This window comes from Patagioenas fasciata, chromosome Z, assembly GCF_037038585.1.
Source record: "Patagioenas fasciata isolate bPatFas1 chromosome Z, bPatFas1.hap1, whole genome shotgun sequence".
NCBI lineage: Eukaryota > Metazoa > Chordata > Aves > Columbiformes > Columbidae > Patagioenas > Patagioenas fasciata.
Window position 1 is genome coordinate 37,625,880 of NC_092560.1, and position 24,898 is coordinate 37,650,777.

The 24,898-nt window shown below is 39.4% G+C and overlaps 1 protein-coding gene across 4 annotated transcripts; it reads left to right on the forward strand.

The window, feature by feature from the left end:
• The first annotated feature begins 35 nt into the window (after nucleotides 1–35).
• LOC139826517 (uncharacterized) lies at nucleotides 36–23,476 on the forward strand. 4 transcript variants are annotated; one of them, XM_071802535.1, is made up of 3 exons: nucleotides 36–1,253; nucleotides 2,150–9,248; nucleotides 23,164–23,476. In XM_071802535.1, the coding sequence occupies exon 1, from the start codon at nucleotides 362–364 to the stop codon at nucleotides 1,169–1,171; it is 810 nt and encodes a 269-aa protein (XP_071658636.1). In that variant the 5' UTR covers nucleotides 36–361; the 3' UTR covers nucleotides 1,172–1,253; nucleotides 2,150–9,248; nucleotides 23,164–23,476. The 4 variants fall into 4 exon arrangements, with proteins under 4 accessions (XP_071658636.1, XP_071658635.1, XP_071658634.1 ...); XM_071802534.1 differs by having other exon boundaries at nucleotides 2,150–2,375; nucleotides 19,422–23,476; XM_071802533.1 differs by having other exon boundaries at nucleotides 2,150–2,375.
• Nucleotides 23,477–24,898: the final 1,422 nt, after the last annotated feature.

The following is a 24,898-nucleotide window of genomic DNA, read 5'->3' on the forward strand; positions in this document are numbered from 1 at the left end:
CCCCCGCCGCCGCCGCGCGCCCCCTCCCCGCCGCCGCCGCGCGCCCCTCAGCGCAGCCGGACCCGCCGCCGCCTTCCTGTCCCCCTCCCGAGCGCGCCCGCTACGCGGAGGCGCCGCCCGCCGCTCTGACAGCGCCACGCGGGGAAGAGCGGCTGCGCCTGCAGAGCGCACCGGAGCTGCGGCAGAAAGGAGCGGCGCGGGGCCGCCAAAAAAAACGGCCCTCGGTGCCCTTCGCCTCCCCGCCTTCCCCCGCGCCGGCCGCGCCACCTGATCCCCGCTCGACTGTGGTAGGAACTTGAAGGCGAACCGGCCAGCGCCGCCTCGCCGCGCCCGCTCGTTTCACCGCCCGGGCGGAGGCAAGATGCAGGGGGCCGCCGGCGCCGCCTGCTCCCCAGGCTCCGCCCGCTCCCGGCTGCGGCGGCGGGAGCGGCTCCCCTGCCCGCCGGCGGCGCTCGCGGGACGGGCGCTGGCGGCTCTTCCCGGCCCCAACTATGGCCGCCGCCGCATCCGCCCTGCGGCGGCCCGGCAAGCGTGTGTGGGGGACCGGCAGTGCCTGGGCCGGGGCGGGAGGTCGCGGCGCCCCGGCGCTCGCCCGCGTGTTCAAGCCTGTTGTCAGCCCACCGGCCGCCGCCGCCACATATCGCGAGAAGAGCGCCAGCCGCAGGGGATGCGCGGGCCGCGCCCGGCTCCGCGGGCTGAGGGGGCGGTTGAGCGCCCCCTGCGCTACTGCCCCCCCCGTCCTCCCCAGCGCCGGCGGAGGAGCGGCGCGGGCTGCATGGCGGACGAGGCGGCTGCAAGTTCTCCTTATCACCCCCGACCGTTACCCGGAGAGCTTCGTGGGCGTGGGACGTTCTGCGGGATGGAGGCGAGGCGGCCGCAGGGCTCCGAGGACCGGGCAGCCCCTGAGGACGCCGGGGTGCGCGGGTGCCGGCTGCGTCCCGCCCGCCGGCCTCTCACTCGCTCACAACGCTGCAAAACCGCCAGTTCTTCTTTGAGCTGCCTCATCTTGATCTTTGCTGTACGCCACTTAGATGCGCCTTGGCGTTGTCCGGGGGTGAAAGGGTCCGGCTTGGATGCAAAGATGCGATGTGTGCCCACGGGTACGCGCGGACCAGTAAATACCGGGGATGCACAGGAGTGTTTGCCCACGGGTACCTTGGAGGAGGAATGATTGAGGAGAGCAGAAGTTGGTGGTCGTTCGAGCGCTGTTATCACCTTACAGCCTCCAGATCTCTCTCGAGTGTGCTGTAAAAGTAATTTTCTTCTCACATAATAGATCTGATGTCATTCTGTGTACTATGTTGTAACTCTTTGGCTCTATTCTCTTGAACTGTATTCTTTCTCTGAAAGTATACATGATTCCCTAATGTAAAAAATGCAGTTCTTCTACTCCCCTTCTTTTGGTGGAGCATAGAGTCTGCATAATCCATTAAAGCGGGGGAGGTTGGCTCTGAGGCTGTGAAAAAAAAAAAAAACAACTCAGTAAAATCCTTCTGTTTCCACAGTAAGAAATTAGAAAGGGATCCACCAGCTATTTTTTGTCAGGTATTTTTATTATCTTTATAGGTATATGTAAGGTATATAAGATTTATATAGCTAGTAGGTCACACAATAGCAGGAGAGTTGGACAACAGTTGCTGAAACAATTTTACCTTATTTAGTTGCAAAAAAGCTGTGACTGAACTGGAAAATAAAAGATTAAACTGTGGTGACATTTGCTTTTGTCAGGGAGCAAAGAAACAGTGGGTGATAGAGAAGAAGACAGAATAAAGGATTTTGGTTTAGAATTGAAAGCAAACAGCACTATAACAGCAGACGATCTGCAAAGAACTCCACTGAACATTTTGCATAAGCAGACATAAACACCGCATGATCAACACCTGCATAGAATTTCATATGGGAGAGTGTTTGGAAGCAATTTGGAATTGTTTACTTTTGTTAGCTTCCTGGATAAATAAGGACAGGAAAGAGGAGGGAAGCAGCTTGTGAAATCCCATAATCCTGGTACAGTTGGTGGTGACAGGATTGTATTATGACGCTTAGCTATTTTAAATCAAACAGCTTCCTATATACACACCTAGATATGTATTGGCTACATCTGTGAGGCCCACAGCCTACTTGATGTCAGTTCCTTTTTTCTTTGTTACAGTGCAACACTCAGACGTTTAACCTGTCCCACAATTCTGCATCCTCCAAGGGAGTGACCAGGTTGGCCTTGTTCATTCCGAGGGAGGCCAAAATGCCAGTCTGAGCAAAACAGGTGGCAGATGGAGCCCTTGCAGTTCAGGCTTTGAGAAGTGGTTCCTTCTTAGGAGAAGGAAGAAGGAACTGGATGTGAAGAGAAGAATGAGAAGAAAACAGGACACAGAAAAGCCGTGAGTTTCCTGTCAGAAATACAAAAACACTACTGAAAATTCCAGATTTGGTTTTGGTAGTTTAAAAACTTGGTAACATTCGTTTATAATAATATTTATTGCATGTGCAATGCATACACTTACTGGAGAAAATATCAGATGCACTTTAGTCAATGGCTTACCATTATCAGAGGTACATTTTGTGACCAGACATGTTCTTTTGGCACCTGATGGCATCAGAAGGATCTGCAAAAATGGCTGTCAGCATTGGTAGAAGGAGTTTAGCACCTGTACAAACCTCTGAATAAGAAGATCTGTTCTAGGTCAGACAAAGAGTTTGTTTAGTCCAGTAACCAGCCTGCAGCAGCAGCCACTGAGGAAAGACTGTCCAAGAACATGACAGGCACAGGACTTACAGGGACCTGCCCAGCCTCCAACACTTTTCAGCTAGGGCATAGATAAGTGAGTCAAGGGGCTTTCTTATCTATTAATTGCCTGGTTTTCCCCCGATGTTATGCAGCTCCCCTGATGTCCTGTGGCAGGAACTTCCACGTGTAAACATGGTGTGAGGAACTGCCTCCTTTTTCTGCTTTCAGCTTGCCATTTTTTAGCTTCATTGGATACCCCATAGTGCTCATTTGATACCCAGTATGAAACACTGGAAAATGCAGCCACTTAATGACATTATGACTATTGTGGCGGTAGTCATAATGACATTATGACTATTGTGGCCGTTTAGACCTTGATTAGATCTCATCCCATTTGCCTCTTTTCCAAGCAGAAGAACTCTAGTTAAGTCCTTGCTCTCGTGGACGCGATTTCACACTTCCTCGCCCCTCTCTGATTCTGCCAGATCTTGTTTAAGATGCGCGCTCAGTGTTTAGCTTGTGAGTCCACTGTGGAACTCCTTTCAGGAAGTGAGCAGACCACTTAGTCCCATTCTCTTTCCTGTGTTTAAATCAGTAATTTCTCAAAACACAGTCTTTACCTCTGATTTAATTGATCCTTAGTTTCTTTAAAAGCCTTTGGCAAGAGATCCTGTCACAAGTATTTCAGAAAATCATGTACATGGTTTCAGCTAAAGCTTATCTACTTGCTTGTGAATGCATTTGGAAAACTCTGGTTTACTTACAATGTACAAGAGCTGTGATGAAATTCCAAAGATCGTATTTGCTGATGTGTCCACTAATTCTGTGCTTTGTTATAGTTTGTCATGATTCGTCTGATGACAGGCGCCAGATGTAGAAGCCTGTAGATCCACAGATCTACCCTGAAAATAGGTGTCTCATGTCCGAAACGAATGTCTTCAGGCACAAAGACGGTTGTAGGATGCTGCGCATTGGAGTTAATAATTTAGCAGCTTCATCCTTGAGTTCTACAGATTGAAGCTGACTGCCATTTGGACATGTTGCCTTGTTACTGTTCAGAGAGATCCCTTTTGTTCATGCCTTGCAGAAGGGCTCCAGCCCGGGAACATCTCCTGCCTCTTCGGCAGTTCAGGCAGATGACAAGAACTCATATTGCCTGCCCAATAGGGCCATAGCTTCTCTGAGTGCTCTTTCTGTATCTCCATCATCCATTGGTCTCAGACTCTTGACAGGCTTGATGTTCCAGATACGTCTAAGGAATGACTTCTTGCTCTTTTTTTTTTTTTTCCCTGTATTCTGTTTGGGCAGTCATCTCATGCTTATGATCTGTTTTGGTTTGGGTTTAATGTATTTGGACATAACTTCAGCTTTTCAAAGCATTACTTCTTTCTTCTAGTAACTTTCTTTATTCATGCTGTTTAGTTTTGTCAGCTTCCTCTCAACCTTTCTCAAGTCGTTCTTGATTGGTGGTATAAATTTGCTCTGTCTCTCCAATGTGATTTTTTTTTTTCCTCAGTCAGCACCTGTAAGAACCCAAGTCATTTTGGTCTCCTCTCCAGCTTTGTCTTTCACCAGCTTTCTCATTTTGTATTTTTTTTTTTTTCTGTTGAGCATAGGTGTGTTGAATCTTGGGGGTTTGCATACTTCTTGTTTCTGCAGGGCAAGTTGCAGTCACTGTTGCAGTGCAGTTTTTCAGTGCTAAAATTTTGAAACAGATCTTGTGTGTGCACTTGTGTGTGCACTGCTTGTACCATAATGAGGGTTATTTCCCCTCTTATATACCACCTACTCCTTGATACAATCATTGTTAACATCTGAAAATGTTGTTTCTGCATCATGATCTCACGTCACATTTTCCTAGTTAGCACACGGCCTTATTTTTTTCCTTCTTACTTTACATTCTTTCCTTCCATCTCTTTTCCTTCCTGTTTCATAATAGATGGAGGCACAGGTAATATTTATGCACTACTACCACGCTGTTTATTGTGCCCTTTATAATTATTCCAGGTGTTCATCCACATCACTGTTTAAGTAATACTGTCTTTGTTTTCCCAGAAATCTGGATGAAGTCTTAACAAATACTGTATTTTCATGTGGCAACTTACCTGTATGTGTATTATACTAATCCTATCTTACAAGAAAAAAAGGTAATTGCAGCAACAGTTCTGAAAGGCTGCCAGATAAATTGTATTATTAAGACACTCAGAAATGAAACCCGTTTGCTGGCAGCCAGATTTGGTGGTGGAGCAATCTCTTTCAGGGGCCTTTCTTGTTCTGACCATGCTTTTGATGTGTTCATGTGCATCTTTAATGTTCCACTGCCCTAGCACAACACTGCCTTGTTTTTATTGGCCTGGTGGTAATGAGAGTACCTCTGTAACAACTCTAGTCATTTATAATATTTGACTATTTGTAACGTTCTTGATTTGAAGACTGGCATACGGGGTAGGTTTTAGATAGCTTCTTCAAAGGACTTCAATGTTAATACTCTGTTAGCAATGTATTTACTTAGGAGTGAGGTGGAGGGTATATGCCATGTCCATCCAGAAATTGAAGTTTTTGTAAGATATTGTGCTTTTTTGGTAGCTGAAGGAAGGACATTCAGCAACTTCTCCCTGCCCTGAGTTTGTGAGTTTCCATGTCTAGTTTTAGGGTGCTGGTTTATCTTTAAAGTTGTGGTTGTCTGAGTATCCAAGAGGCTGCCTTCATCCTCTGCCCATACTAGTCCATTTGAGACCAGCGAAGCCTCACAGGCTCTAGAAACCATTGGCAAAGTCTACATGTGACAAAGGGAGATAAAATATGAAGATCTTGTAATTATGGGCTTCAATTATCACATATCATCTGGGGCACTTAATATCTGACTCATTCCTTTTTTTTTGCCCAGCATTTGAACATTGTAGTATGTATGTACATGTATTAGGAAGAAGAAATTATTTAAAGGGGAAATGGAGTTGATTATCTTAAACTGCTGTAGTCATAGGCTGTTACATCAAGAATAACTTGAGGATATAGTTTAACGTATTGCAACAGTTTTAGAGATATAAATAAATAAGCATACAAACAAGCAAACAAACAGGCTTTTTGTTCAGTCCAAATATCTTGAAAGCAAAATTATACTCTTCACTATTTTTTTTTTTTTTGTTCTATTTCTACTTTTAGTTATTTCTACGTGTCTCAGCCTCTAAGGAATTTTATAGTAGACAAAGCCGCAGGGTAGCACTGAGGCACTGCTGAAATGTAACCGTTTGAATGCTCAATAACTGTTTGGTCCAGGTCACAGAGTACTAATTTTGATTTCAAACCTTACATGCAGATTGCAGCCAAGTAGCTCAGGACAGATATCACACCCTTTCTCTCACCAGAGATTCTCATTTCATTTCTCCATGTACTGGGAACTTGTTCTGATACTTTCTTCCTGGCACCTCTGCATGAACTAAGTCCTTTTTGTGTGATTCGATTACTTCTTCTGTTCATCTCTTTGCTCTCTAAAACTACATGCAAGACATCTCAAACATAAACTTGTGAAGGTCTTTCTCCATATATAGAAACATAGAACAGTTTGTGTTGGAAAACACCTCCAAAGGTCATCTAGTCCAACCCCCCTGCAATGAGCAGGAACATCTTCAACTAGATCAGGTTGCTCAGAGTCCCATCCAGCCTGGCCTTGAATGAGTCCAGGGATGGGGCATCTACCACCTCTCTGGGCAACTGTGCCTGTGTTTTACCACCTTCATTGTAAATTTTTTTTTTCCTTATGTCCAGCCTGAATCTTTGGTAGGTAAAGTTACGTGAATTCAATGATCATAAGAAAGATCACCGATTCAAGCTTCAGTATCAGTGGGTGCCACACAGACTCTATGACCACAGAGGTTTGGTAAAAAAAACGTTTGAAATGTGCTTGCCTCCTCAATATAGCATCTTTCTATACACATGGCCAAACATATGACAGTGCTGTACACTGGTGAGTTGCTGTGTAAGGGTATAGGAAGAGCTCCACATGTCCCTTTTCACTGAAATCCAGTATTTGCTGTTTGGGCTTGGTAGCTTTTGTGCTGAAAAAGTAAAAGATACATCACTCTTTATCAATCTAACAATCATCCCAAAGCTGATGTTAAAACAACTCTGAAGAACAGTTCCGCTTCTTATAGGCAGAGCATTTTGAGTCATTCAATATTGAATATGCAAGCAGATAGAAATCAACTCTGGTGTTCAAGAGAGAAAATAAGCACTGAGCAATTAGAGAATTAGAAATCTAACTTCAGTGAGATATTTCAGGAATATTTTCTCATCTGTAACTTACCTCTGAATTTGTGAGCAAGCTTGCTGCTTTCCACATCACTGGGGGAGAACATGTCATTTCCAGGGAGATCAAACACTTCAATAGCCATGTCACATCCTGGGAGTACAGGTCTCATATCTTCATCTTCTTCATATATAGCATATTCCCCAGAATACAGGGATGAAAAACTGCTTTACGCTTCAAGAGTCTATCTAAGAGTTTTCTGTTTCTCATTTTTCCTTTTCAGAGTCATATTTTTTTGTTTGGTTACTTAATCATGTTTGTTGAAGAGAAAATAACTTCCACATCATTGTATCCCATTCATTAGCTTCTGAAATGTTCTATAAGCTCATGTTATCAAAATGGAGTGGAAGATACCAATCATTTATGCTGTATTCGTCCCACTGCACCCCCTGGCTGGGCACAGGGCACAGCTGACAGGCAAACCCACCAGCCAACTACTTACCTGCCCATGGCCCCTTTTGCCCCCTTGCCCCTCATTTTGCCTAGTCCTTCTCAGATCACCTCAACCCCCTTTTCTCACCTTTGATTCCTCCTCCAACATGCCATAATAAATCCCGTGGAATCCCAAGCTGCTCTTCCCCTGCACTCACCACCTTTTCCTCAGCTCTGGGCAGCAACCTCTTCAGTCTGAAATTATTTGATTTTTATTTTGTCTGAAAAAAAATGAGTCAAATGCATGATTTAAATATCAATCAACTGTTATACCTCTAGAGGATTATAGCACAGTTTTCTTGTAAAAGGAAAACAAGAAAATCTTAGTATTCTGAAGTAAGGTTATACTTGTAAACAATAATCCAGTACAGAAAGTACAGAAATTAACAGGATGACATTTTGCATTCACAGTGTCGGTAGTCCAAATAATGCTGACAGATTTGTGTAGACGTATTTTACTCGTTTTTGATCATGGCTGTTCAAATGATTTTACTAGCTCTCATGTTCCAAACTGTCATGATTTGCATGTAAAGTAGAACTACTAGTGTGAATGTTTCTTAAGGAATTTTTCATAGTTACTGGAAGATGTTACTTGATCCCAGTCATATCTCAATGATTCTTTCTTTGCATTATAATTGTGTGGAATCAGTGGTCTCCTTAAATGTAGCACTGCAACAGCTTAAACTTGCCAAATCTTGTATGCTGACCTTATAGAATTTAAGTCAAATTGAGTTAGATTTGAGATTTACCACTCATCCGCAGAAGTTCTAACATGCATTTTAACAAGACTGGAAACCTGAGTAGGCACTGCCAATGACATTCATTTGTGCTACGTGTTCCTGCAATGCAAGATTCTTTCATTCTTTTCTACTGCTGAATTTATGCCAGGAAAATGGGTATCAATTAATTACAGGATGGTATTTAAGATGGTTAGAAATCTTAGCAGAGTTTTGCTCCAGGCTCTTACTGGTGGGTGCTATAATGGTATTTGAAAAAGTAGAGTAAAATAACCACTTAAGGGAGAAGGAAGAAGTCTAATTGTGTGAACAGAAAACTTTATACCCTCCTCTGATATGACAAACTACATGTCTTCTATATGCCAGCAGCATAAAATAAGATCTTTCCACTCATACATTTTTTTTCATGTTGTTTTATGAGTTACGATTTAAACTGTTCAAATGTTCGGGAGGTTAAGGTTATGGGAAAGGACGCTTACACTCCGTCTATGTTACCAGGATCTTCTCTTACTCATTTACCATTAATTCATATTCGAACACTTGGGGGAGTTTTGGTATTTAATTGTGATTGTCTATGAAGTTGTGTAGGCATCAGGGGGTAAGATCCTGGGTGACCAATGAAGCAAGACGGACCTTTACCCCATCGCTGAGGCTGGCTGCTGGGGGACTTGTGTCCCAGTACGTGCACAGCCCTGGGAGTGGTTGCACCTGCCAGCGCAGCCATTGCGAGGAAATCGAGTCAGCTTCCTCCTAAGCAGTTTTAATAATGATTTGTCTCCTTGCTTCTTCAGAAGAGGAAATTAATGTGGAAAAAGAGCATATTCTGCCCTGAACCATTTTACAAAGGGGAAACTGAGGCATGGAATGATGACAGCTTGAATCAAATCTACTGTGTGTGAGTGAGTGGAGGTGTATATTTTGAACATACAATACCCTTTCAGTTTTCATTTCCACATTTTTGTTCTGCCCACAGATTCATTGGAGAAATTACTAATACCAAAGGCAGTCAAATCCATTATAATCTTATAAGTAGTGGGAGCTGAAAACAGAGGTTTGTAGTAATGCACTTGTTTTTCCATTGCTTTCAGTCTTAGAACTTATCTTAGAACTACAGATTGCATTACAGATATTATTTGTACGTCCTTTGTGTAGCTTTTTAAGCTTATCCTGTTGGCAGGGTAGGTTGCTGCATAATTTATTGTATTCCTGAACAATGCTAAATATTGTGGTCGAGTCTTCTTTTTTCTTGGGGTATTTTTGTATGTGCTCTTTAGGTCTTTAAAAGCTTAGATAGTGACTTGCCTGCATTCTTTCAAAGAGTTTATCACTAACCTCTGAAAAGCATTATACCAAATTTTTATTAAAAAATGTAGCCCCATGTCTTTATACAGAGTAGAATCCAAACTTTTTTCTTTTTGTCCTTAAAAATATATTTGAACTCCTTTCCTAGGATAAGTTCAGGGTGACTTGAATTAATGGTCCCTGGAGAGCTAAAGAAATTCAGTGTTGATGAAAATTCACTGAAAAAGACAGCATGTACATGATATGTCTAAGTAAACATGAATGATTCAAAGAAAAAAATGTAAATTATGTTAGCATAGCTTAATGAAAACATTGTGGTACAGCAGCGGTTAAAAAAAAAAGGGGATAAAAACACAGTAAATTGTTATAATAATATTCAGAATATTCAGTCAGTTACTCATCTCCGCTCAAAATTGGACAGGTCTGATTGATTAGGAAAACAAAAACCAACATAACCAAAGAACAATAACAACAAGACACACATACCAAAACAACACCAACAAAAACCACACCACAACAACACAGCAATAGACTAAAGTTTCCAGATTCAGAGAAATAAAAATACTTAGAAGTGGGGTAATGAGAAACTAAAAAGGCTGAGGTTCTTTAGAGAGATCAAATAGAAAGGAACTCAATAAATGTGTGCAAAATGCTGTAAGTCAATTGAATAGAGAATATAGGGAGTTACAGTCTACCTTTCTACTAGAATGGGACAATGAATTAAGTTAAAAAGTGATGACACATGGCATAATTAACTTGTTGACGCAGATGCCATACACTTAGGTGGGTGGGAATAAAGGACTGGCCATTCAAATGACCAACAAAAACATCAGCAGTTTTCAGGCAGAAGAAAATTTTAGAGATCTTAATCTGTTTCTGTCAAGGTATACATGAACTGTAATAAGGATAGAAATAATTTCTCCCCAAATCATTGTATTAATTGCTACTCTGAATTTCCTTATGCTCACTCCTGTCACCGGTCACCATTAGAGACCAGGTTACCAGATAATGTTTGCATTAGCTCACTATATAGGGCTTTTGCGCTTAGGAAAACACCCCTATTCTGAGGCATCTGGTGGCAGAAGTGGTCATCAGGTACGTTTATAAATGCTGGAAAACTAAACTGATGGCTATAATCTGATGCCAATTCTGATACAAATGTTCAAAACATAATCTACTCTTTCGATTTTCTTCCCTCTTGAAGAAAGGTACGTAAAATTCCAGCAAAACAGACACTGACTTGCTCCTGCTTTGATCGGGTAACCAGTTCATATTTTCAAAACATCCTGTAAACAGTTCATTTAGACCAAGAGGGAAAACTTCTCGTGGAACTATAGCTCATTTCTAGCCCACATGTCCTACTGCAAAATTTGTTATATCCAGGTTCAAAAATAGCTACTTCAGTGATGCCAAAAAACATATGGCAAGCATCACCCCCACACATTGCAGTCTATTGTCATCACCCATTTATGTCAAAGGGAATTAATATCTTAGGCACTCCTTAATCTTTCAGAATGAAGTGGAAGGAAATGCAGTAGAAATACTTTCCTGCAGCTGTCTCTGCACATCCTCTAATTGTGGTTATCCTCATCTAGAATGTCAAAATGCAATAATATCTAAATTTGTCTTTTTGCATTGCTCAATATTTCTTATTATCTCTTTACTCTGTCAGTAAGCTGTAGTTTTTCTTCCTATCCCAGTATGGTATGATCTCATCAAAGAATTGTTCTGTTTTGTAATGGAAATTATAACTGATTCTTCATAATTTTTGTCCTCCTGGTTTGCCCTGTAATGGCAAACCTCACAAGGCTGTTCTTTTTGTGACCAGCTACCTCCCATAGCAAAGACACACCTTAGAAGAGAATTTGCCTCCATTCTATCACTGCCTTGTCTCATTTACAAGTGAGATTTTGAATCCCTGTCTTATTGTTTCTGCTAAAGCTATTGCTAGTATTCTGTTTTAGATTTCTTATCTTGTTTTGCTTCTGTCTTTCCTCTTGGCCTTTGTCCAGTAATACAGCTTGGATCTTAGCAAGCTGAAAGGTATCTGATCCCTCATTATAGTTTTCAGTACTTCTCTAGGCCGCTGAATTTTTAAAACTGCTTAATGACCTATACCTTATTTACATAAATGGATGTATAATACAGCTATTCAATTGAGCAGCTATTCAATTAGCTGTATTATATACATAGCTAGACACCCAACTTAGTTATATAAGTATGTGTTTGTCTCCTTTGCTATTCAGCAAGGCACTGAAGACTGTATTTAGAATTAAACTTGTCCAGGTCTACTAAGGTCAAGCAGTTTGTTTAAGAGCCATGCCGAACAAAAGTAGATTGCTGAAAGAAATCCCTCATTAAATGTTATTTCGCAGTTTGGTACAGGGGAAAAAATAAAAAGGTAAAAAAAAATACAAGCTAATGAGGAGGTTTAGAGTTTGAGATTGAAATATTTCACCTGTCACCTGACATGTTTAAATGTTTTCACTGAGGTTATTTGTTTAGTTGCTCTGGGATTTTTTTTTTTTTTTTGGGGGGGGTGTTTTGTGTTTGTTATTTTGTTTTGGTTTTTGCTTGTTTGGGGTTTTTTATCGAAATATATTTAATAGAAACTGGAAACAGAATCGAGTAATGACACATTTAATTTCACTGCATTTATTTTTCTAGCAACTAAGCCTAGTTGTAAGCCACAGACAGTGAGCCCCATAAAATATTATTTTAATATTTGTACAGGCTTTTTCTGTTAGACCCTCCATCTCCTACTCCTCAGATGAATATATACTGTCATGTTCAACAGAACTGTCCATGCATAGACATTGTAGCTTGTTTTTGTATTAAATAGAGGAAAATATTCTGCATATTATTTGGGGGAAACTCTTGGTAAATTTTAAATTCAAATTACAGCTGTTGCAGGAAATAACGCATAGCATATTTTATGTGAAGAGGAATATACAGTTTAGTTCAGAAATATAATATTGTACAAACAATTTTTTTTTCAAAATTACTACTTCCGTTAGAACATGGATGCAACCATTACTTTGCTAATTTGACAACTATTTATATATAGGTAAAATATTGATGTACCAATTTTTGTGTTCCAACAGGAGACAGGTGTCTTCTTGTTTTACGGAATCAAGTAGATAAATGCTGAATATGGCATTTGGGAAGGCAGTGCTTGTCACTCCATGCTTTCCTTAATTCCCTGTCAACAGATTGATGAAGTGTAGACATTTGGCAGCTATATACAAATAAACAGTCTTGTCAATTTATGAAAGATTACCGTGGTATCTTGGTACTAAAGTGTAGGCATTATTAAATATTTAGAAGACACTAGAAAGGCGTTCCCTAGTAAGATTACCTGAAAACTTACACTTATCAGTGCTCCGTGAAAACTGAACCTTGATTTCATCTTCTATTAAGCCATATTTCTGATTATATTTAATTAATTTTATTTTCATTTAAAAAAAAAATCCATTTATTCTCAAAGAAATGAATGACTTTTCTCTAAGAAACCAGGGTGACTTTAAAACATTGTATGAGGACAATTAAATTAGAAAATAACTTTGCATTAAAGCTGCTGTGTTAGCTATGAATACTTTGCACAATGTAGGCCTTACATTTCTGGAAGAAAATTACTCTTCTGGTAAATAGTATACTTTTGGTGTATGAATGAGTATTGCTTTAAGATAACTGACTTATAAATACAAATATGATTCACTGAGAGTTCTGCAGTACAAATTTTGGGTTTTGTTTATCCAATATGCACAGGAAGGAAAGGTCAAGGCCAAAGGGAGAAAGTTTAGAAATCCAAGACAAAAAGTTACCGTACATAATACATTTTAAATTTTTGCAGCTGTTGCTATGCCTCTTTCTGTACTATCCAGATGTAGCAAAATTCGTGGTTTTTAATCTGGCTAATGTCATATTGAACATTAAACATTTCACAGACACAACTGAAGGCACTCTTGATTTCTTCACCTGCATTCTGACTTGGACTTGGGTCAAATTTCAGAACTATTTTTTAACTGACGTTGGGAAACACACAGTAACGAGATAAAACATAGATTCTGCTGGTTAATTTTTCCATTACTGTGTCGTAAGATTGTTTCAGTTCTAACTTAGATTGATGTTGTGCTGCTTTTTTCAGTCTAATTGATAAAAATTTAATAATGCCAAAATCTTTGACTTCTTCATTAAAAAAAAAAAAAAAAAAACCTCGAGATCAATATTTATTATCAATCTGTTTATTTTGTTCCTGCCCTCTCCATGAAATATTATAACTTTTATTCAAATTATTCTCTGGATTGGAGGCTGATTTGTTAGTAGGTACCTTTTTGCCTTGTTCTGAATCTGGTTAGTGGGTCTGTAAGTTGATATATTTATGCCAGCTTTATTTTCCTAAGATTTATTTTCTAAATATGAGCTAAGATTTCTTCAAAACAGTGATTTTTCAGAAATGCATGTGGAAGTTCATCATAACAATACATTAACTGAAACATATCCTAGTAATTCATAGACGCTGTGGATGAATAAGGAAGATAAAACATCACCACTTTTTCATTAAAACTTCATTGAAAATGCAAAGTGGAAAAAAACATTGTTTATATATTATGCAGGAAAGTAGGGATTCTTTAGTTAAATATGAGTTACCTATGACAGTTACTCTGATTTAGGCAGTACAATATTACAAAATTACACAAGTACACATATGTATTTGCCAAAAATGTTGTAAGCTGTGTGGCTGTTTGGGTCGCAATCATTTGTCATTTTCCTAATTTCACACAAGAAATGCTGTACTTTGTCTTTTCATACACAGTAAATACAAGTGTAAATATCTTGTACATCAAATTATTGCCAAAGATTCCAGGACGCAAACGACCTTCAGAGTACTAAACCAAACAGACGCTTTCTCAGTGGTGTTCTGACTTGGGAAAGATACAGGGAAAATTCTTTCTCGTCCTTCTCGCCATTCTTCCTGATGGGATAAGGCTGTCCTTTTCTTCCTTTGCTTCCTCTCTCTCCCTCCCCACAGTCAGTAAGAGCCAGGTCTTTCTTTTGCTCCCCACCATCAGGCTTACAAAGCTGCCAGTGTAAACATTACTTTTAGCAGGTAAAGAGCTATTCTCTGTATATAAATGTACTGCTTTTATTCCTTGTTTCTCCTCGTGGATAGTTTTGCAGGATAGAGAGCACTGCAGGACTAGACCAAGTGGGAATTGCCCAAAGACAGCAACAGAACAGTCTCTTCCAGCGCTCACATCTGAAGTGCCTCCCAGAGCCAACATCCTACATCCTGACCGAGCCAAAGTACCTTCTCTTCTTCTTATGGGAACACTAGGAACTCACCTCTCCTCAGAGTACAAAACACTGGATTAGCAATTCAAGTTAAAGGTTAATTCCAAGAACTCTTTAGTTTTGCAATCCCATTCTCTGAGGAAATTAAATCATTTTAGTAGGCACATAAATCTAGATTTACGTGAAGTGGATGAACCCATCCAGCTGCGGTTCCCACAGTCAGGCTGAAATTGGTGGGTAGAGCACTTCTAGGAGGCAGCTGGCCTAGCCAAGGTCTAATCACCCTCTGGAAGGTCCTAACTCCTTTTACTAGCTATGAAGAGCAGGTAGGCCAGCTGAGTTCTTAAGGTTTATAAAATTAGGTAGCTGACACACAAACCCAAGAGTTGTGTTGATGCTTGCATCAAGACCCAGCATTGCAGAGACTGTCAGGCAAGGGTAGGGGGGGGCAGGTTTTTGTCACCTGGTTTGTGAAAAGAAAGCTGTTTTTTACAGAGTTCTGCCACTGGAGAGTAAGACCTTTGCCTCTGCATTGAATGTGTACAGGTTTCTTCTTGATTCTATTTCCCTCTTGAAAGGAAGCAATAGAGTTATTGCCCTGAGTTCCAATGGCTGAAGATGACATATAGAGGCAAATTTGTCCAAGAAAAAAAATGCAGTGGGCATTAGAACAGAAATGGCCAGGGTGGGAAGGAACGAAAATAGATTTCGAGAAGGTATGTAGAAGTTGCTTTGGAATAAGATAAATTGACTGCACCAATGACACTCAAGATTTATGTTTGTCTAACCTGCTAATGAAACCCATAATGGTAGATTTCCCACCATTTCTCTCTCCTGGTGTTTAACTAGCTTTGATGCTCTGTCCTTGGAGAGCTCATTTGGGCAGAGGTTTCGATCTGCCCAACTCTCACGCCACATAGTTCTCCAATTCCTCACATGAAAGCTTCATTGTTAGTGTTTGTACTGCCTTTTGGTATCTAGACAATCTTTCACCTAGCCAGGGCAGGTGTAGTGTCGGGCTTATTCCGTGCCAAAAGTAGTAGCTACGTGTTCCTGGATTGGTCTTTACATTCTTATCCAACTTGTCAATACATACGCAATATGTTTTTATGGAATTTTTTTCTATCTGTACCACGAGTTGCAACATGTAAATGTTTGTGTCTGCAGTGAGTATATACTTTTCAAGGACATTTCTGGAAAAACAGGATAAGGCTTCTTAAGAGGCTATCTCCTGGTTACGCAAAAAGAGCAATTAATTTAGTCGTTATTACTTACACCATAATTATAATAACTTATTAATAAGTACAGTAATTTTTAAAATATTTGGTTTTATTGTAGCAATATTTCATCTCCTGAAGAGATCATTCCACAGCATTTTCAGGATTAAGTAATTGTTGCTCTCATTTACATCTTCTTACTTTTCAAAATATATCTTACATTTTCTATTGGAAACACTCATGGGGGAGTAGGTACTTCATTGTGTCTTTTCCTCCTCCTGGGTTAGAAAGAGATGGGGATTGACAGTAATGGTAGGACAGAATATTTGAGCTCCTGTAACATGGACTAGATGTTATATTCTTAGTGGTCCTAAAACTGGGGAGAAAATTTACATACCTACAGCACTTCTTTTGATTCGGTCAGTTCAATAAAGCTGAAGAGCTAAAACAAATCAAACCTCAGCTTTTGTCAGAACTTTCTGAAATTCAATGGTCGTTATCAAAACATTGTGTAAATGTTATAGCTCCACATTTCCAAGTTTTGGCTCAGACTCTGATTGCGCTTGAATTGTTTCCGAGTGATCAAAAGAGAAATTAATAGACGCCTAGTAAGAAAGCTCACTTTATGTTATTTACAGTCTAGTCTAATCTCAAGACATTTAGATAGGTATGATAAACATTCGTTTGAACTAAGCCTATTCCTGAAGGATTACAGAACACTGAAGTCTATGAAAGCATTAAATACAACTGCTGTCCCAAATTAATTAGTCTTCCACATTTCTTGAGTTCTCACAAATGGTTTCACAAAACTTAGAGGCCTACATGTCATGCATTCACATGGATATTCCATATATATTATGGAAGACCAGCAGTTTGTTGTATTTTATTGAGCAGATGATAGCAAAGAAGGGGACTTCCTGTCTTAGATGTAAAGGGTCTGGATAAGAGAGAGGATTTTTTATGCTTTCCAAAACAGACATCTATAAATAGAAATAATGTAGCCATAAGCAATTAAAAAAACATGATTAACCAATAGCCGGTGGATATAATTTGCATTTTAGGTTGTTAATGCCAGAAGGCTACTCTTAGGGCTATGAAGTACTTCAATAACTTGCACTTCAGGGGATACAAGGTTTTCCTTGAAGTTTGAAGTGTGCTGCTTTTTAAGTCTAGGTGGAAACTCAATTAAAACAATATCATCTACATTGTTAAAAGTTAGAAATCTGCATCAGAAAAAACCTGGTTTTTAGTGTAGCACTCACTGTGAAGTGGACAGAAATATGATTTTTGTTATTATTCAAAATATAAATCTAACCCTCATGTGTAATTGATGGCAAAACTGATTAATTTCAGTAGCATGCCATCAAACTAAGTGCTGTAGGATTTAAATTGAGTTAATTTAAAAGTGATATATCAAAAAAATCCCCAGAGTGAAAGAAGTCTGTTTCTGTTTAATTTGTGGCATTTCCTTTCAGTTGACATAAAATTCTGTGTCAGAAGAAGAGTTGCTTTGAGCAAAACATTTAAACTTATAACTTTTATACATATTTAAATTGTGTTAAAATGACTAAATGTTTTGGTGAGCAGGAATATAATTAGTTGATTCTAAAATGTTGGCATATGGTAAAGCACTTTGTTGCACAGAAGGCTAGGTGCCTTTCTAGAGACATACTGATTTTAATAATGACAAAGCCAGAGACAGTACCATCTTTTCCACGTGTTCATGAACTGATAAGCACTTTTCCAGTCTTTTCACCTCTGGTGTTCTGGGTTCAATTGTTTTCTACTAAAAGTGTTAGAAATTGAATAAGCTATCATGTACCCAGACAGACCACTTACTGTCAGGCAGAATAGTTATGATTTTAGATACATTCTGCTGTGTTTTGGATATTGGGTTAGATTTGCTGTATTGCTCTGATCCAAAGACAAACAATTACTTGACATATCTTGATAAAATCTTATGTACTTCAGCAGAGCTTAGAGTTACCTTGTCTAAGGTAAATGTAGTATAAGTATTTCCATGCATTGCTATATTTTATAATGCAGGAATATTTTTCTGTATGTCCAATTTCTAGAAAGTGGATCAGTGAATTTTGAGAGTTTATTCTTTTATATTTTTCTTATGCTTATCAATATATTTAAAGTATGACTAAATTGCATTTAAATTATCAGACACTAAAAGATTGTGATAATTGTGTGGATTTTTGCATATCTGTGTGAAAGTACCCAGGAGGCTGCACAGTGATTTTCTTGTGATACTAGATGTTTAAATGTCTTCTAACACAGCATTGATAAAATATTGTGTGCCCATAAGGTAATGGAAATATAGATACCAGGATGTGTGCATGCTTCTTTCAACTGGATGTTATGCTGTGAGCCAGTGATTAAACATTTACAGAGGGAGACAAAAGGTTGTACCTTAGGCCTTTTGAAGTTGTATGTGTAGTAATGTTGAGGGTACTAAGAGATCCAGAAGTCTTCCAATAGTGGGTGAGTTGGAAACAACACTCATGTTACGATAGTAATATTGACAATGAAAGGGTCTTGAAGCCTTGCACCCTTGGTTACATGGTTCCCTTGCAAACACTTGCCAGCATCAATATTTCTGTACCTCTGCAACTGTCTTTGCTTTTCAAGAACCCTAAGTCCATTCTCACTACGTTCACATGGATGGGTCCACCTAAATGCTTACAACAGCCCTACAAAGCAGAAGTAGAAGCAAGTGTTCTGAAAATTTGCCTAAGCATAAGTTTAGTTTCTTCTTTTATTCCTGTTACAGGGACCTTTCCCAGGATGATCAGTCAAGTGTTAGAATGAACAAGGTGAATCTAGAGAATCACATCTCACAAGGTGTTGCTGAGCATTTTTAAAGTTTACTGCAATTATGCTGACCTATATTTAAAAGAATGGTTCTAGTCATTTAGTGTTTGTCCCCGTCTTCATATTATTTTAATTCCACAGCACCAAGAAATTTTTAAATATGAGGATATTCAGGCTTATACACTGGTAAATTGCTTTCAGACTAGTGTTTAGAAGGTACAATGTTACCAGAATAGCAGTTTTGCATAGCACAGAATGCTTTCTTGTCTTACTGACTGGCTGGCTACAAGCAGGACAACATGTACCTCAGGGAGCCTCCAAATGTACTTTAGATATAAAACACTAAAAAAGCAACAATATATATTTCTACATATTTAACTTTGTACAATGAGAAGTGAGGCCCTGTTTGTGTTTACTCTTTAGTCATTACTGGAACAAACACAGTTAATAATAAGATGAATTGTGGGTGACATGCAAGTTATTATAGCAATTTCAGGTTTTGTTTCCATTTTGATCCAGCACAAAACCTCAGAATTACTCAGATGACTGACTGCTACATTTTTTTCTTTTTTTTACCTTTTCCTATTTAGAAGCCACTGTGTGCCTCCCCAGGACTAAAATGTTATGCAGAACTCAACTTCAAAGAGTTCCAAAGCCCCTGAAGGGGATTGTGTAGTTAGACTGAAAATGTACAATTCCTTAAGGCAATTTTCTTGATGTTATGAGCCATCCATCAAAATCTTCACAAAGGCTGGACCCCATAAACACATGGAGAGGACAAAAGGAAAGAGCTCTGGGAGTCTGGATGTTGGCTGGACTGGATGTGACTGTGCAGCTGGATCTCGCGATAACCTAGCTCCTGCCACAGCTGAAGACTGGGACGACCCAGGACCTTTCGGTCTAGCATATATATGGCCATGTGAGATAGACTGTTATGGGTGTCACACTTAACTATCAACAGCATGAGCCCCAGGCAGCCTTTTCTTATCATTGGCACTCTTAACAACATGCCTGATAACTATTACTTAGCAGTATCATGAGAGCAGACAGGTCCCCAATAGGTGAGACACAGCATAGAACTCATGCAGAAAACACTGGTGATTTAAGGAGTAGATGAGAGGAAGTCAGCACGAGCAAATTATAGATCTGGGGTTTAGCAGATCCAAACTAAGCTTCTTGAATGATTACTGCCACCAGGAAAGGATTGAAGGCTGATTATCTCAGGAGAGAGACATACCTGTCAGCAGGCTGACTCAGATTAGCCATAAGCTCCCCTTGTAAGCCTTTCTTTCAAGCTCATGCACTTTATCTTCTGAAAGGCAATTCCACTGAGAACCAGCTCTCCCAAGTGGTGCGTGGGAACCTCAGCTCCCAGCGAGATGCTGGAATGCCCGTGCCTGTGGGACTGCCTGGAGTTTGTGGTACAGGCTTGGGCTATCCTGTTCTGAACTGCAGCCTGGAACATAAAGGCATGGGTTTAGAAAACAGAACTTGAATACCTGTGGCCAAGATTTTGAGTGACAAAACACTAAAGCAAAGGTCTAAACCTGCACCCAAGTAGATTAGCTAGAGACCTACTAGCTGTTACTATGCTAGTTTCTGAAAAACAGGTCATAGAAGTGCCTACTTACACAATACCTTTCCCTTTTACATGATGTACTGATGTACAAAACATCAGCGAAGACCTATGTAGTGTCCAATGCCCTCCCATTTCATACTTCCCTTTGGGATGTGGCCATATTTACACAATACATGTATTTAACTGTATTAATTTGGGCCTATTTCCAAATTCTGTAAGTCAGTCATGGGAAACATAAACAACAAAATATTTAACTTTATACAAATCTGCAAGTGTTTGATATTAGCACACATCCTTCAGTTATCTCTCCTCTGAACAGCATTCCAGACAAAAAATACTCCAACAAGTAAATGGCAATGTGTAAACTAACCTAAAACCACAGTTGCTTGTGAAATCTCATTAAAGCTGAAAAGCAGAAGGGGTAAGAACAGCTGCACAATGCACTGATTCTCTGATGAGTGCTCTGTCTTTTCTGTGGCATATAAACCCTATGTATGTTGGAATAGATGGTCTATTTTAAAACTAAGTAAATATTAAAGTTCTACACTCGCTTATTGTTTACACTCTTCGACACTTGGCTGTAGCTTGTTGCAAGTTTCTCAGATGAAATCACTTTTTAGCTAGATGGCAGATAGCTATGAAGTAAAACAAGCAATTGAAACTCGTAAAGACAGACATTTCCTAAATGCTATAGTGCTTCTCACTAATTGCACTTTTAGGGATCAAGTGATGGTAGCAAGAAAAATTGCTGCTCTCTCTAATCAGCTGAGCTCAAGGAAACAGCCTTTCTCTTGCCCTTGACTTATAAAAAAGGAAAACCTGTGTCAAGCAAGTTGTTTATGATGGACTGAAAGGTCACACTGCAGAACTCACTGCTGAGGCTCCGTCTTACACATTTTATCTGCCAGACATTTTCTAAAGAGAAATGATAGCTCTGTGAAGCTTTCTTTTATTTGAGTCTAGGTACATGTTTTAGTTACAGAGCTGTCAGCTTTTGCTTTGTTACCTGAGCAAGGTCATGAGTCAAAGTCATGAGTAAGTGTTGTTTGGTTTATTTCATTATTGGTAAGAAATTAGTTCTTTCAGTTAATTATTTAAAAAAAAAAGAAAAGAAAAGAAAGAAAATGTGTGGAGGTAAACAAAACCAAGTGTTACACTGATTTATTAATGTCTCTGGGAATTTCATCTGTGCATCCAGGACTGTATTTAAGGCAGAAGATATTGGCATTTTGTAATTATAATTGCTCCAATTTCATGGTAGAAGGCTAATTCTAGAAACCAGAAAAAAAATATTTGAAACAGCAGATTGAGAAGAAATGGGTTTTGTTCCTAGAGCGACTGCTGCCTTTGATGGTAACCTGGAATAATCATTAATATCAGAGCTTTCAAAAGCGTCCCCTGATCCTGCAAAGTCAATTAAAGATGTCTAGGAACTGATTTTCCTGTGAGGCTCCAGTACACTCCAGTAGGAGTACCAGAACTCAACAAAGGAAAATAAAATGGCATGTACCCAAACTGAGCACTACCATTAAATAGAACTTAGATTAAAAAATTGTTCTATTACCCTTTCTAACTCTTGCCACTATAGGCAGAATGGCAGGAGAAAAAATGTCAAGTGAGTTAGTGTGTTCTGGACATCAATATGTTAAATGATAAATACCTCTTAAGAAACAGTGTTTGACTACAGTGTTTTCTTGAGAGGTCACAAAAACTGTTCACTTACAGACTGATTTATTTGAATTGCTGATAATACCATGTGATAATATGTGTATAAATTAGGCTCACTCTCCCATAATCAACTTCAGCAAAACTCAGTTCAAACCACATACTTCTTCGACACCAAACTACTATAGATTTAGTATCTGCAGTTTGAAAACATGGCCTCTTCTCTAACACAGCAATCAGGAGTGCTAAATTTTGTTAAGAGATTCGGTCTACAAAACAATGCTGAGGAAGATTCAAGTATCTTCCTCTGTTACAAATAAATGGCTCAAATCAGTAAGGATTTTCTCTTCTGTCCTTGAATGTCTTTAAAATCTTCCAGAGAACAAAAACATTTGGCTTGCTTTTTCTGTTCTCAACAAATATTTATGAAGTTGTTTCACATCTGATTGCTTTGGGATCATCTGCAAGAAGTGTATGGCACCAGCAGTTAGAAATACCCCTAAAGTGTTCTCATTTGGAAATAAGAGAGAAGTGTAACTTCAGCTGCTGTTAAAGTCTCTAAGGGTGGGATTTGTCACCCCTAACTTTAGCCATCTAAATTTAAACATAAAGTTTAAATTACTTGTCTATTCTCTCACTACGCTAATGGAGAGAAATAAGCACATCCAGTGAATGATTCATGCCACTTTGAGATAGAAATCTAAGATAGATGGGAAGTGCCTGTCTTTCCATTAGAGAGATCACCTAGATGATGCGTGTATAGAAGATATTTAATTTTCAAGCAGGTAAAATGTGTTGAAAGAAATCACAAGAAATTACATATTCCAGAACAGGAAAACCAAAGCAGAATTTGGCAGGGAATACATGAAATCACTGTCACCTGATCACAAGATTACACAACTAAAGCAATAAATTAGAAGTTGAAATTCTGCAACTGTCCTTGAGGAAAGAAGAAATATTAAGATTCTTTTCCAGCTTTCTCTAAAAATACCCTGATTTCAGTGTCTCTAACAGTGAAATGCTGGAAGGAGCTCTGTTCACCATAATTTTGTGATTGCTTTACTGCATTTCATGTATTTTTTTCTTAGGTTGAATTTTATGCATATTCATTCAGTGACTAGAGATGCAATGCTGTCAACTGCTGTCAGCCGTCTGCCTTGGACTTCTGGGCCACATGGAAGAGGAGCCACGCTGGAAAGGGCTAAAAAATCCCACATTTCCTGGAAGAGGAGCCAAGTGAGATTTCAACTGGGGCTCAGACCTGGAACTGAAAGAAAAAAGGGATGCTGCACTCCTGCTTCCATTAATTTCCTGACAAAAACAGTCATAAAATTTATGAAGCTGTTACCTTTGGCACGGAAGGGACAGGGATAGCAATAAAAGCATCATATAATTTGAAAATATATTAGCTTGTCTCTCTTTTTCTGTGTCTACTCAGTTCCTAACTTAGAGGCATTCCAAAGAGGCTTTCAGATCTAGACAGACACCCCATGACTTCTTCTGCTTGTTTCCTGCCTCTGACTTTCTCTGAAATCCTGGCTTGTAATCTGCTATCCTCCTACAGTTCCTTATGGCACTGTCTTAGTACTATCCAAAAATACATGTGTTCCATAAAGAAACCACCAATTTGCTTGGAACCGATATCGGCATCCTGGGTCTTGCTAGGTTGTACCTTCAACTTGTTAATTTCCTTCCAGAACAGTTCTTTTCCAATGTAATTATCTAGGTTTGATGACTCATTTGGACAGCCACTTTAACTCAAACTGTGTCAAATTACAGAGTTCAGGTAGTACTGAACCTCTAGGTAATCTGGTCATTTTGGGTTTTGTTGTTGCTGTTTTTTGTGGATTTCTTTGTTTGTTTTCCTGTTTATGAATTGTTACGCATGGATGCTTGTTTGCTTAAAACACCCGAAGAAAACATAAGAAAATTACTTCACAGATATACTAAGGTGTGTTTTGGAGTCAATCTAATATACAGAGGTAACAAATTCTTTCCCTACCTACACAGTTTTAGCAGTATTCAGAACTGTGTAGCTATTTCAAAGTCACAGTTGCATTGTTTGTGCATAACTCATATTCCCTGTTGCCAGTGTTGTATAATCTGGGGTGATATTGACCCAAGATGAGCAGAAATTTAATTTGAAGTTACAGAGGAGTTTTAAATTTTTTCATGTTTCCTCCAGTTTCAGACACTATTCTCCTTTTCCTTTGGTGTTATGCATGCAGACAAGCACAGTAATACTCCTATTACATAACTGTTCAGAAATGCTCCCGTTTCACAGGAGAGATGCCTCTCATTCACACACCTTATGCAAACAAGATATAAATTGCTGCACAAGTGAGGACATGCAGCATCATGCTTCAAAAGTCTATTCAGCTGAAATTGTCAAGGCCCTTCACTGCACCAGATAGTGAAACCCTCCCTTTGGTTTGTTTTCCTCCCTTTCTGGGTTGGACAAAACACTGCTTCTTCATCACTAATGGGGAAGAGCTGTGCAATGAAAAACAACATACCCTTCACATTCAAGGTTGACTTGACCCCTGCTGAATGTATTCTTATGCAGCGGATTCGATGCCAACTGAACAGCTTTTAAAGCGGTAACTCAAATGACGTGGATTGCACAAATAAGCATATGGGTTAGCTTAAGCTCTTGTAAACCTTTATCATCACCCTCACCTTTGCTGCAATCTGAATGCAGCTGTAGAAGAGCAAACTGCTCAGCAAGCAATAGGATGAATGAAACATGGTCGATGCTTGATTTTGATGTTTAAAAAGATGTTTATTCTTCCAGCTGGAGGTTTCACACAGCTGCAACACATA